The sequence below is a fragment of the Oncorhynchus mykiss genome, chromosome 15 (genome assembly GCF_057628025.1).
Source record: "Oncorhynchus mykiss isolate SJ-2025 chromosome 15, ASM5762802v1, whole genome shotgun sequence".
Lineage (NCBI taxonomy): Eukaryota > Metazoa > Chordata > Actinopteri > Salmoniformes > Salmonidae > Oncorhynchus > Oncorhynchus mykiss.
In genome coordinates, this window is record NC_143036.1 from 77,550,718 (window position 1) to 77,565,613 (window position 14,896).

At 39.2% G+C, this 14,896-nt stretch overlaps 1 protein-coding gene across 4 annotated transcripts; it reads right to left on the reverse strand.

Moving 5' to 3' along the window:
• Positions 1-414: 414 nt before the first annotated feature.
• On the reverse strand, positions 415-14,802 carry LOC110512520 (tetraspanin-8). 4 transcript variants are annotated; one of them, XM_090201288.1, is made up of 10 exons: positions 14,446-14,802; positions 10,352-10,402; positions 9,487-9,543; positions 9,265-9,384; positions 8,913-8,987; positions 8,519-8,614; positions 7,500-7,631; positions 5,071-5,112; positions 1,539-1,622; positions 415-936 (listed from the first exon to the last, which is right to left on the reverse strand). In XM_090201288.1, the coding sequence occupies exons 1-10, from the start codon at positions 14,449-14,451 to the stop codon at positions 778-780; spliced, it is 822 nt and encodes a 273-aa protein (XP_090057414.1). In that variant the 5' UTR covers positions 14,452-14,802; the 3' UTR covers positions 415-777. The 4 variants fall into 4 exon arrangements, with proteins under 4 accessions (XP_090057414.1, XP_036812491.2, XP_090057413.1 ...); XM_036956596.2 differs by lacking the exon at positions 9,487-9,543 and having other exon boundaries at positions 14,446-14,608; XM_090201287.1 differs by lacking the exon at positions 14,446-14,802 and having other exon boundaries at positions 10,352-10,944.
• Positions 14,803-14,896: the final 94 nt, after the last annotated feature.

A 14,896-nucleotide genomic window follows, 5' to 3' on the forward strand; every position in this document is an offset into this window, starting at 1 on the left:
ATTCGTTACTAATCTAAGTTGAGTTAAAATCATGTTTTGATACGTTACTAATCTAAGTTGAGTTAAAATCATGACGTTTTGATACGTTACTAATCTAAGTTGAGTTAAAATCATGACGTTTTGATTCGTTACTAATCTAAGTTGAGTTAAAATCATGACGTTTTGATTCGTTACTAATCTAAGTTGAGTTAAAATCATGACGTTTTGATTCGTTACTAATCTAAGTTGAGTTAAAATCATGACGTTTTGATTCGTTACTAATCTAAGTTGAGTTAAAATCATGATGTTTTGATACGTTACTAATCTAAGTTGAGTTAAAATCATGATGTTTTGATACATTACTAATCTAAGTTGAGTTAAAATCATGACGTTTTGCTCCGTTTTAATGTACTGTATCAGAATGACCAGAAAAGCTATGGACAGACTAAACTTTATTATGATTTAAAAAAAATAATATGTTACACACAAATGAGATAAACGAAGCGTCATGTTTATAACGGTGACCAGTGAGTTGTGATATTAGCGCCTCTGTAAGTTTCTCACTCATCCTTACTCACGATTCATTCAGGATTATTCATTAAAACATATTTGATTTAAAGTAACAGTGACTCCAAAATGACATCATTTGTAACTGTGAGCAGTGAGTTGTGCCTTGTCGTTCCCGAACGCTCATCTTCTTTATCTGGTTGCACCTCGTCTCACGTTGTTCAAGCACCTTCTACTCCTCGCCGCTTGCCAGGATGCCCAAAAAACCTGAAACCCTGACCTCATCCCTGGTTATGGGTAGAAGGTCGTCGGTTCAACTCCCTCCGCATGGCGAATTGCCTGGAATTGCGGTGTGAAACGATATCCATCTTCTATAGTCTCAGGGACGTCAGTAGACTGCACCTTCTTGACCTGACGAATCATCACGCCGGATAACACTTGCCCAATACACTGTGGGAAGGATATTACAAAACTACATTACCCATAAGGCAGTATGGCTGGAATTCAATCAAACATGGGAGGGACGGGTAAATCAGAGATAAACAACAGCAGAAAATGACAAAAGGAGTTAAACTGAGTTTGGTTGAATATTTGTTAAGGTTTTCTTCCGTCAAAGGAGAGGAGGACCAAAATGCAGCGTGGTTATTTTTGATTCATCTTTAATAAAAGATAAACCCGAACGATACAAAACAAGAAACCTAAAGTGAAAACCTAAACAGTCTTATCTGGTGCAAACAGAACACTGAGACAGGAACAATCACCCACCAAACACTCAAAGAATATGGCTGCCTAAATATGGTTCCCAATCAGAGACAACGATAAACACCTGCCTCTGATTGAGAACCACTCCAGGCAGCCATAGACTTTTCTAGACAACCCCACTATACCACAATCCCAATACCTACCAAAACCCCAAGACAAAACACACCACATAATTAACCCATGTCACACCCTGGCCTGACCAAAATAATAAAGAAAACACAAAATACTAAGACCAGGGCATGACAGTTATGTATAATGTATTAGCACAATTATCACATATTATTCCTTACAGCATACAAACCGAATCCAAGGAAGAATCCAAGTACGGTCTTAAAAGCTGAGTCGAAGTTCTCCAAGATGAGAGGACCACAGGGCTGAGAGGAGAGACACATACATTGATATTGGTCCATTAGATATTGATCTTTACATTTATTGGTCCATTAGATATTGATCTTTACATTCATTGGTCCACTAGATGTTGATATTTACATTCATTGGTCCATTAGATATTGATCTTTACATTCATTGGTCCATTAGATATTGATCTTTACATTCATTGGTCGATTAGATGTTGATATTTACATTCATTGGTCCATTAGATGTTGATATTTACATTCATTGGTCCATTAGATATTGATCTTTACATTCATTGGTCCATTAGATATTGATCTTTACATTCATTGGTCCATTAGATATTGATATTTACATTCATTGGTCCATTAGATATTGATCTTTACATTCATTGGTCCATTAGATGTTGATATTTACATTCATTGGTCCATTAGATATTGATCTTTACATTCATTGGTCCATTAGATATTGATATTTACATTCATTGGTCCATTAGATATTGATCTTTACATTCATTGGTCCATTAGATATTGATATTTACATTCATTGGTCCATTAGATGTTGATCTTTACATTCATTGGTCCATTAGATGTTGATATTTACATTCATTGGTCCATTAGATATACAGTAAAAGGAGGACTCTAGTCTAGAAGGATATCACTTTGTTTTGGTATAGACATAGCCACATTGCTTCCACCATTTAAAAGTAGTCAACTGGGTGTTGCCTGTGGTTTGTAAAACAAAGACGAAGGTAATATCCAGGAGCCAAGACCAAGATGTATACCAGGACATTGGTCCCAATGGGTCTATGGGCCCCATAGACTAAAGACCCAGTATGAGTTGAGACCATGACAAGTTGGTTCTTTATGTGGTCTTGAGTGGTTGCAAGACCAAGATCAATCGATCAAGAGTTCATGGGCCCTCTCTTCAATTGTAAGACACTCAAGTAGAGTAAACTTGTGCACAGTACAGTAGGGTACAGTACAGTACAGTACAGTACAGTAGAGTACAGTGGACTAGGGTACAGTAGAGTACAGTACAGTACAGTGAATTAGACTAGGGTACAGTAGAGTAGGGTACAGTAGAGTAGAGTAGAGTACAGTAGAGTACAGTACAGAAAAGTACAGTAGAGTAGAGCACAGAAGAGTACAGTACAGTACAGTAGAGTACAGTAGAGTTACAGTAGAGTAGAGTACAGTAGAGTAGAGTACAGCAGAGTACAGTACAGTAGAGTACAGTAGAGTAGAGTACAGTAGAGTAGAGCACAGAAGAGTACAGTAGAGTACAGTAGAGTTACAGCAGAGTACAGTGGAGTACAGTAGAGTAGAGTACAGTAGAGTACAGTAGAGTAGAGTAGGGTACAGTAGAGTAGAGTACAGTAGAGTAGAGTAGAGTATAGTACAGTACAGTAGGGTAAAGTAGAGTAGAGTACATTCGAGTACAGTATAGTACAGTAGAGTACAGTAGAGGAGAGTAGGGTACAGTAGAGTACAGTAGAGTACAGTACAGTAGAGTACAGTAGAGTAGGGTACAGTAGAGTACAGTAGGGTACAGTACAGTAGGGTACAGTAGAGTACAGTAGAGTACAGTACAGTAGAGTACAGTACAGTAGAGTAGGGTACAGTAGAGTAGAGTAGAGTACAGTAGAGTAGAGGAGGGTACAGTAGAGTAGAGTACAGTAGAGTAGAGTACAGTGGAGTACAGTAGAGTAGAGTACAGTACAGTAGAGTGGAGTACAGTAGAGTAGAGTACAGTAGAGTCGAGTTGAGTATAGTACAGTACAGTAGGGTAAAGTAGAGTACAGTAGAGTACATTCGAGTACAGTATAGTACAGTAGAGTACAGTAGAGGAGAGTAGAGTAGGGTACAGTAGAGCAGAGTACAGAAGAGTACAGTAGAGTACAGTACAGTAGAGTACAGTAGAGTACAGTAGAGTAGAGCACAGAAGAGTAGAGTAGAGTAGGGTAGAGTACAGTAGAGTACAGTAGAGTAGAGTACAGTAGAGTAGAGTAGGGTACAGTAAAGTAGAGTACAGTAGAGTAGAGTACAGTGGAGTACAGTAGAGTAGAGTACAGTAGAGTAGAGTAGGATACAGTAGAGCAGAGTAGAGTACAGTACAGAAGAGTAGAGTACAGTAGAGTAGAGTACAGTAGGGTACAGTAGAGTAGAGTACAGTAGAGTAGAGTACAGTAGAGTAGAGTACAGTAGAGTACAGTACAGTAGGGTACAGTAGAGTACAGTACAGTAGGGTACAGTAGAGTAGAGTATAGTAGAGTACAGTAGAGTAGAGTACAGTAGAGTACAGTAGAGTGCAGAAGAGTACAGTAGAGTAGAGTATAGTACAGTAGAGTAGGGTACAGTAGAGTAGGGTAGAGTAGGGTACAGTACAGTAGAGTAGGGTACAGTAGAGTAGGGTACAGTAGAGTAGGGTAGAGTAGGGTTCAGTAGAGTAGGGTACAGTAGAGTAGGGTACAATAGAGTAGGGTACAATAGAGTAGGGTACAGTACAGTAGAGTAGGGTACAGTAGAGTAGGGTACAATAGAGTAGGGTACAATAGAGTAGGGTACAGTACAGTAGAGTAGGGTACAGTAGAGTAGGGTACAATAGAGTAGGGTACAATAGAGTAGGGTACAGTAGAGTAGGGTACAGTATAGTAGGGTACAGTACAATAGAGTAGGGTACAGTAGAGTAGGGTACAGTAGAGTAGGGTACAGTACAATAGAGTAGGGTACAATAGAGTAGGGTACAATAGAGTAGGGTACAGTACAGTAGAGTAGGGTACAGTAGAGTAGGGTACAATAGAGTAGGGTACAATAGAGTAGGGTACAGTAGAGTAGGGTACAGTATAGTAGGGTACAGTAGAGTAGGGTACAGTAGAGTAGGGTACAGTATAGTAGGGTACAGTAGAGTAGGGTACAGTAGAGTAGGGTAGAGTAGGGTACAGTATAGTAGGGTACAGTAGAGTAGGGTACAGTAGAGTAGGGTACAGTATAGTAGGGTACAGTAGAGTAGGGTACAGTAGAGTAGGGTAGAGTAGGGTACAGTATAGTAGGGTACAGTAGAGTAGGGTACAGTAGAGTAGGGTACAGTAGAGTAGGGTAGAGTAGGGTACAGTATAGTAGGGTACAGTACAATAGAGTAGGGTTCAGTAGAGTCAAATAAAAAAAATGGAAACAGGATGCACCTGAGCTCAATATCGAGTCTCATTGCGAAGGATCTGAATGCTTATATAAATAAGGTATTTTTGTTGGTTTTATTTTTAATACATTTGCCAAAATTTCTACAAACCTGTTTTCACTTTGTCATTATGGGGTATTGTGTGTAGATTAACGAGTAAATTGTTGTAAAAAAAAAAATAAAACCATTTTAAAATAAGGCTTTAATGTAAACATAGTGTGGAAAAGGGAGAGGTTCTGAATACTTCCGAATGCGTTGCATAGTGTTGTTTTGGCTGACAATAAGAAGCATTACCTCTCTGTAGATCCACATCATTTCAGATTTGTCAGATCTTCCCTGAAGTAACAATGAACGCAAGAAAAAAAAGTTTCAAAATAACATTATGGGATTCAAATGTCTTTGACCTACAGTACCACTCAATAGTGTGGACACACCACCTCATTCAAGGGGTTCTCTTTATTTGGACTATTTTCTACATTGTAGAATAATAGTGAAGACATCACAACTATGAAATAACACATATGGAATCATGTAGTAACCAAAAAAAGTGTTAAACAAATCCAAATATATTTGAGAGATTCTTTAAAGTAGACACCCTTTGCCTTGATGACAGCTTTGCACACTCTTGGCATTCTCTTAACCAGCTTCATGAGGTAGTCACCTGGAATACATTTCAATTAACAGGTGTGCCTTGATAAAAGATCATTTGTGGAATTTCTTTCCTTCTTAATGCTTTTGAGCCAATCAGTCGTGTTGTGACTAGGTAGTGGTGGTATAGAGAAGATAGCCCTATTTGGTAAAAGACCAAGTCCATATTATGTTTAAGAACAGCTCAAATAAGCAAAGAGAAACGACAGCCCATCAATAGTTTAAGACATGAAGGTCAGTCAACCCGGAAAATGTCAAGACATTTCTTCATGTGCAGACGCAAAAACCATCAAGAGCTATGATGAAACTGGCTCTCATGAGGACCGCCACAGGAAAAGAAGACCCAGAGTTACCTCTGCTGCAGAGGATAAGTTCAGTAGAGTTACCAGCTTCAGAAACTGCAGCCCAAATAAATGCTTCACAATGTTCTAGTAACAGACACATATCAACTGTTCAGAGGAGACTGTGTGAATCAGGTCTTCATGGTCGAATTGCTGCAAAGAAACCACTACTAAAGGACACCAATAATAAGAAGAGATTTGTTTGGGCCAAGAAACACGAGCAATGGACATTAGACTGGTGGAAATCTGTCCTTTGGTCTGATGAGTTTTTTGGTTCCAACTGCTGTGTCTGTGAGACGCAGAGTAGGTGAATGGATTATATCTGCATGTGTAGTTCCCACCGTGAAGCATGGAGGAGGTGGTGTGATGGTTTGGGGGTGCTTTGCTGGTGATACTGTTGGTGATTTATTTAGAACTCATAGCACACTTCACCAGCACGGCTACCACAACATTCTGCAGCGATACGCCATCCCATCTGGTTTCCGCTTGTTATTCAACAGGACAATGACCCAAAACACCTCCAGGCTGTCTAAGGGATATTTAACCAAGAAGGAGAGTGATAGAGTGCGGCATCAGATGACCTGACCTCCACTATCACCCGACCTCAACCCAATTGAGATGGTTTGGGATGAGTTTGTGTTAGGAATTTTATGAAGAATGACTAAACAATATCTACATTTAAATAGAACTATAACTAATTAAACTCTACCCTGTTTTACAATATCTGATGAATAATGGTAGGTCCTAAGAAAGAGGTTATGTAGCATGGATAAGGGGTCAATGGAAATGATAACCATTGTGGAAGGATGTATTGTGTATGTCTAAAGTAAGCAAAGAAGATCATTAACCTATGCTTGAACCGACTCAACTATAACTCTGTGGCGATCAAATAAGACAACGAGAGCCTCTCCAGGTTTTCCGTATCTGGAACTGTCTGCTAAGTAGTGATAAACTATGGTGAGACTTCAGGAGTTAATCCAGATATAGTGTGTGTCATGTGTGTGCGCTAGAAAGTTGGAATGAACTTTTGAACCTGCTTTTTCCTGGTCCGGAGGAGGAGATTCATTTTATAACCTATGACGTCATATTTGATATATAAACTGTTGTACAGGGTTCTATGAGCAGCGCGCTCCGAGAATAAATACTATTGGCTAATTTTGATAGACTGGTCTCTGTCTATTTCATGCAAATAAGGATCTTACAAATTCTTAGAAACAGACAGAATGATTTTAATTGAATTGGTTAATGAACACATATAGGAATTGTTAAATTCCTTTGACAGTTGGACAGCAGAGTGAAGGACAACCAGCCAACAAGTGCTCAGCATATGTGGGAACTCCTTCAAGACTTTTGGAAAAGCATTCCAAGTGAAGCTGGTTGAGAGAATGCCAAGAGTGTGTAAAGCTGTCATCAAGGCAAAGGGTGGCTGCTTTGAAGAATCTAAAATCTATTTAGATTTATTGAACACTTTTTTTGGTTACTACATGATTCCATATGTGTTATTTCATAGTTTGTATGTCTTCACAATGTAGAAAATAGTAAAAATAAAGAAAAACTCTTGAATTAGTAGGTGTGTCCAAACTTTTGACTTGTCCTGTAAATTGTTTTTATTATATGTAGCATTCCTCGTAATTGAATTAGTTGGTTGCCGGGAGTTATTCCTGCTCAAATCACAGTTAGGATTGAAATCTCCTAGCACCATTTAAAACAGCTGACGTATGTTTTTTTACTTACCCAGTTGCCGCCATCTTTAGTCATTTGAACCTCCATACATTGGGACGGGTCTGACTTGAAACTAGAACATTGACAGGTCTCTGGAATATTGCTATCCCAGTCTCTGTAACTCATTATTCCACAACACTTACCCTGCAACAGCAAACACAGTTGTCAGTGAACACGAGGTGAGAAACAGTGAACACAAGATGAACACAAGGTTAGAAACAGTGAACACAAGGTTAGAAACAGTGAACACAAGATGAACACAAGGTTAGAAACAGTGAACACAAGATGAACACAAGGTTAGAGACAGTGAACACAAGGTTAGAAACAGTGAACACAAGATGAACACGAGGTTAGAAACAGTGAACACAAGATTAGAAACAGTGAACACAAGGTTAGAAACAGTGAACACAAGATGAACACAAGGTTAGAAACAGTGAACACAAGATTAACACAAGGTTAGAGACAGTGAACACAAGGTTAGAAACAGTGAACACAAGGTTAGAAACAGTGAACACAAGGTTAGAAACAGTGAGAAATTTACATTGCTAGTCTTACAATTTGATCATGACAGATTAAGACCTCTTTATGAATTAGGTTGCAAAATTCTGGTAATTTTTAAAAAATTCACAGGTTTTCCAGAAATCCTGTCTGGAAGATTCCCAGATTACCAAGGGAATGTAACAGTATAACTTTAATCCGTCCCCTCGCCCCTACCCAGGTGCGAACCAGGGACCCTCTGCACACAGACAACAGTCACCCACGAAGCATCGTTACCCATCGCTCCACAAAAGCCACGGCCCTTGCAGAGCCGCGGTGAACCACTACTTCAAAGTCTCAGAGCAGGTGACGTCACCGATTGAAACGCTATTTAGCGCGCACCACCGCTAAATAAGCTAGCCGTTTCACATCCGTTACACATGGAATCCAGAATCCTGCATCCAGGATTTATGGAAAACTTGGGAATTTAGGACATTTTGCAACCTATTTATGAATATGAATAATTGTGGACGATATGTAGACTTCCACAGTACTTGTACTTGTAGAGCCATGATAGTTTGTCGCTGCTCTGCATCAGACATCATTTCTGATGTAATTGCAGGGAGGTTTTCTTGAATCAGTTGCATGGCCTTAAATAACAAGGGGGGAAAAAAAATACACATTTTGAGAGGATTCATCAATTTAAGATGCTTTTATATTTAATTTAAAAAGTGTTAATCAAGCCACAAAGTAAATGTACAAAATATAAACTGTGAAAGAATAATAAATAATAGCAATAGCTTGTGTCTAGAGAACTTTAAAACCCTTCTGTATAACAACTTAGTTTAAGATAAACAGTGTTGGTGATATATCGGCATAAAATCAATGCATTTAAAAAAAAAATAATAATAATGCAATAGACTTTTAAATATCTAAAGAAAAGTTTACCTCAGGCATTGAACGAGCCACTTTAAATCCCAAAATAAGAAAAAGGATTGATCCAAAGCCTATTATTCCAAGGAACTGAAAACAAAATACAAATTTTCGGGCAAAAACAAACAATTAGTAAATCATACACAATCACACAGTTTTGTTTAATACATTTCTTTAAAATGTTATTATATATATATTTATATTTTTTTGCCACATTGAATTAAAAAATTGTTACCATGCAACCATATCATTGTCTCTTGCAGGAAAAGTTTTATTTTGTATTGTATAAACACTATGGTCAATAAAGGCTAATAATGTGATGTTTTAAAACGGTTTTGTATTGAGTCAATGAGATCCAAGTATTCACCAATCTCAGTATCACAATGTTCTCTTGGTATGCACCATATGCTCCAAGTAAAGAGAGCAGCACAGAAACAACTGCAGTCGATATAATCCATGTCAAGCCAATCGACTCTCCTTGGTCATGCTGGAAAACAGGATCACAAGCATTGTCATTGGGGGGGGGGGGAGAGTGAGACTTAAATTGTACAGTTGTTGTTTGTGTTGTTAATTAGTTGGATAATTTCACCTCTGTATTATGTGGTGCTGCGATCATTCCCAAAACCAATAGGACACACCCTGCAATCTGAAACACCATGAAAACCATGTCATTCCCAAAACCAATAGGACACACACCCTGCAATCTAAAACACCATGAAAACCATGTCATTCCCAAAACCAATAGGACACACCCTGCAATCTAAAACACCATGAAAACCATGTCATTCCCAAAACCAATAGGACACACCCTGCAATCTGAAACACCATGAAAACCATGTCATTCCCAAAACCAATAGGACACACCCTGCAATCTAAAACACCATGAAAACCATGTCATTCCCAAAACCAATAGGACACACCCTGCAATCTGAAACACCATGAAAACCATGTCATTCCCAAAACCAATAGGACACACCCTGCAATCTGAAACACCATGAAAACCATGTCATTCCCAAAACCAATAGGACACACCCTGCAATCTGAAACACCATGAAAACCATGTCATTCCCAAAACCAATAGGACACACACCCTGCAATCTGAAACACCATGAAAACCATGTCATTCCCAAAACCAATAGGACACACCCTGCAATCTAAAACACCATGAAAACCATGTCATTCCCAAAACCAATAGGACACACCCTGCAATCTGAAACACCATGAAAACCGGGTCACAATTTACAATGCAATATATTAATACATCAAGAAAAGTTAGAAACATACACAATGAAAGTATTCAAACAACAGAACTACTTTATAATAACTAAAAATAAATTAAAAAAAACAAAGAGGTTAAAAGACACACAGGCAGAAAAATCTATGAATAAACCAACAACAGGTACACTTAATGAACAATAAAATGGACGAGGTTATCTCATCTTAATATTGCTTACCCCTAACAACATGTTGAATCCAAAGAACAGCTGTTTCAGACATCTGTTGACCTGTGCCATTGTGAACAGAATCAAAGAGCAAAACAAGCTGTTAAAAATGATGTTGGGCACACAGAGTATCTACTTGCTTGCTTATCTAGACCCTTATTCTCAAGTCAGACTGTTTCAACGGCACGCACTGCTTTAATTATACCACTGCTTGTGGGGAGGGCGGTCTTTCAACTGCGTATCTACGGTAAATTACGTTAAAACAGGCAGGGTTTCTGACAGGAACGTCCTGTCACGGTCGTTTACATGATGTTTAGCAGAGCAGGACCGGATTTGGTCAAGATGGTTGTCGATGGGGAAAGTGACAAACTCGTCGTCCCTTGTTGGTACGTTTTCTCTAAATCTAAATCGTAAAAACATTTAGCTATCTTCAAGACAGTTTATTCAGTAGCTGAATAGATCTTCACTACATGACCATGAAAGTGACAAACTGACACATATCCATATTTGTGATAAATAACTTTATGTCAAAGGAAGTGCTGTACTGCACTGAATGGTTCTCCGCAGCTAGCTTGGCAGCCATGACATGCTAATCTAAAATGATCAGGCGTTTCTAAGGGAACCAGCTCTCATATAAAGGGGGACGGAAACACTAGGATTTAGAACGCCTGATAACCGGAACTGTAAATCGCCGTATTGGCATTGTTGCGTCAGTGGCAGGGGAGAGCATTGTGGAACTCCCCAAAATGGCTGAATTTACAGAGTAGCTCCAAATCTGAGAATGAGTTTATTCCAGAGACAGAAATAATTGTTAGTTAGGGAGCCAATAAACCAACTGAAACCGTTCATGTTTGAGCCGAGCGTTGCCCCAGATCAGAGTTTGTTATCTTAGCAGTAACAACACAGACATGCCGTCTGAAACACCTCAGCTAGAGGGTCCGCCTAGGCAAACACAAACTGGTGTGAGTGGGGATGCTGCCAGGTAATGGCTAGAGTATGAGTGTGTGTGTTGTAGAGAGATTGTCGCGATTCAGCACAAAATCCCAGCGGATAGTGGCTGTATTGCTGTACATCCAGTCAACGGTTCCTGTCAGTCTGTCTGGTGATGTATTTATTGGACGTGTCAATAATCTTTATGAAGGACTTCCTGGCCGAAGCGGTTACTCGACCAGTCAGCAGCCGATATGCCAGCTAAATAATTGGTGAAATGTTGCTTGATTATAAATTGTTTAAAGTTAATATCAGTAGTGGGTAGGTGTTCAATATATTGTAATGAAACAGGCAGGGAGCAGGTCTCGAACCCTCGACCTTCTAGCCCGAAGTCCAGCGCGCTATCGACAGTGCCCCAAAAGCATGCTCGAACGGCAGGGTCGATATCCGCGTTTATAAACCCAGGGTCGTTACACTATATAAGTATCCTATAACGCTGTTTATTATCAGCGCTGTTTGGCACGTTGGTAACACATTTACCATTAGATTAGACGACAGGAGTTTGAATCGCAGACAGCATCATGATTCATGAAATCCCATTCTAACCAATGATGGGGCGTGCTCCTTATAAATACATTGTGATTTAGTTTCGGTATCAGACTAACTTTTCTTATGATTTTGTTTTTGACGAGCAAAGTTTATCGCCAGTTCTCCCTATCTGCCTGCAAAAGGGAGAATTGGACGAGCTGCACGGCGGCTCATCCCCGCGTGTGCTGTTTCTTCCAGAACGCGCGCATACACAGACGAAAAGGCACTGTATACAATTAATTTCGTAACTCGAGCCCAAGACATAGACCTAATGTCCGCGCCTTATGTAAAACATTGTATTGGTTAGCTTGTCCACTATAACAACAGGTTCAAACGTAACCAGATGAACTTGCTTTGAAGATAATACCACTTTCAGTGCGCACTATCCCGGTGTCCCTGTCGTTAGAGTATTGACTTCAACAAGCGTTGGCTGCCATTATTGGAAAGGAATGGTAACTACACTCGGCAACTGGTTGGCAGAGTCAACGTAGACTTTAATAATATACCATTTAGCAGACACCTTTATCCAAAGCTAACCGGGTTATATGGTAGTGGAAACAGATCATAGAAACAGGATAACAATGTTGATATCATGGATGGTCAGTCCTTGCATCTATAACTCTTGTCTATGAATTTGAGATTGGTTACATTTCTCCAGCCCCAATCCCTCAGCTTTTTACCGAAAGAGGAGCAGGGAGACACTGTGTTGTTGTTTCTACTGCCGATTGCCACTTTAAGAAGTTAAGATGCAGATTAAATACACACACCAACATATGTTACAGATGCTATATAAAAATCCCATCACTCAGACAGTTAGTGAATACACAGTATCCAGCACAGCACAGCAGTAGGTAGCACACCCATTAAAACAGTAGGACAAGGTAACACATCCATTATAACAGTAGGACTGGGACAAGGTAACACCTCCATTAAAACAGTAGGACAAGGTAACACATCCATTATAACAGTAGGACTGGGACAAGGTAACACCTCCATTAAAACAGTAGGACAAGGTAACACATCCATTATAACAGTAGGACTGGGACAAGGTAACACCTCCATTAAAACAGTAGGACAAGGTAACACATCCATTATAACAGTAGGACTGGGACAAGGTAACACATCCATTAAAACAGTAGGACAAGGTAACACATCCATTAAAACAGTAGGACAAGGTAACACATCCATTATAACAGTAGGACTGGGACAAGGTAACACATCCATTAAAACAGTAGGACAAGGTAACACATCCATTAAAACAGTAGGACAAGGTAACACATCCATTATAACAGTAGGACTGGGACAAGGTAACACCTCCATTAAAACAGTAGGACAAGGTAACACATCCATTATAACAGTAGGACTGGGACAAGGTAACACATCCATTAAAACAGTAGGACTGGGACAAGGTAACACATCCATTATAACAGTAGGACTGGGACAAGAAACACATCCATTATAACAGTAGGACTGGGACAAGGTAACACATCCATTAAAACAGTAGGACTGGGACAAGGTAACACATCCATTATAACAGTAGGACAAGGTAACACATCCATTATAACAGTAAGACAAGGTAACACATCCATTATAACAGTAGGACAAGGTAACACATCCATTATAACAGTAGGACAAGGTAACACATCCATTATAACAGTAGGACAAGGTAACACATCCATTAAAACAGTAGGACTGGGACAAGGTAACACATCCATTATAACAGTAGGACTGGGACAAGGTAACACATCCATTATAACAGTAGGACTGGGACAAGGTAACACATCCATTATAACAGTAGGACAAGGTAACACATCCATTAAAATAGTAGGACAAGGTAACATCCATTAAAACAGTAGGACAAGGTAACACATCCATTATAACAGTAGGACAAGGTAACACATCCATTATAACAGTAGGACAAGGTAACACATCCATTATAACAGAAGGACAAGGTAACACATCCATTATAACAGTAGGACCGGGACAAGGTAACACATCCATTATAACAGTAGGACAAGGTAACACATCCATTATAACAGTAGGACTGGGACAAGGTAACACATCCATTATAACAGTAGGACAAGGTAACACATCCATTATAACAGTAGGACAAGGTGACACATCCATTAAAACAGGTAAAAAAAAAAAATCTGTGGAAAAACAATTCAGGATGAAGATGTCATTCTGAAAACAAACAAATGTTTTGTTAATACAATTGAATCCAAATAAATCAGTTGGCATTTAACAAGCTACCTGTCTTGTATGCCTTGTCAACAAACACACACACACACACACACACTACACAATACAGGGACATTTATTTTTCGGCAAACATTAGTTATGTCAATTTCAGTCTAGCTAAATGAGGTGGATCTAACAAAACACTACAAAAACAAATCTGCAACCAAATGTATTTCAGTGCTTGACTATTTGAGGTGGAAGCTACGCAACGTTACAGTAACTCACTTTACCGAATATGGGTACACGTATAAACTGTGTTGCAATTTTAGTTGCAGTTGAGTTGCTTTGCTAACGTTATTTGCTGAGGGGTGTTACACAAAACACTTCAGACGCAATTAACTTATTACCTTCATCTAGAGTTGTAACAAAGTTGTCCAGTGTCTAACGCTAGCCTCGTCAACAACAGTCATGACCGGTTAACGGTACCTCTCTTCGATTCACTCTCCGCGCAAAATCTCAATCAGACAATCTGCTGGTTCCTGCCAGTGACGCATTGGCGTCAGTCGTTTCTATGGCAATGTAAAATGGCGCAAATAAACCTTGTCGAAGATCAAAATACTAAATATAAATACGTTTTTATGTTAAATGCAAAAAAAAATTGTACTAGTGGATTGAATATATCTCTTTGCTTCCTTCCTAAAGTGTTTCCATTCCCCTGTGTATCTTCTTATATGGACTCTCTTTGAGGTTATGTTCATCCAATCACATTGTTCAATCATAACTGCCAGTTTCCACTTACTTGGCCATAGCAACATAGCACATCTCTGGAAATTATTCTGACACAATTACAACGAGCAG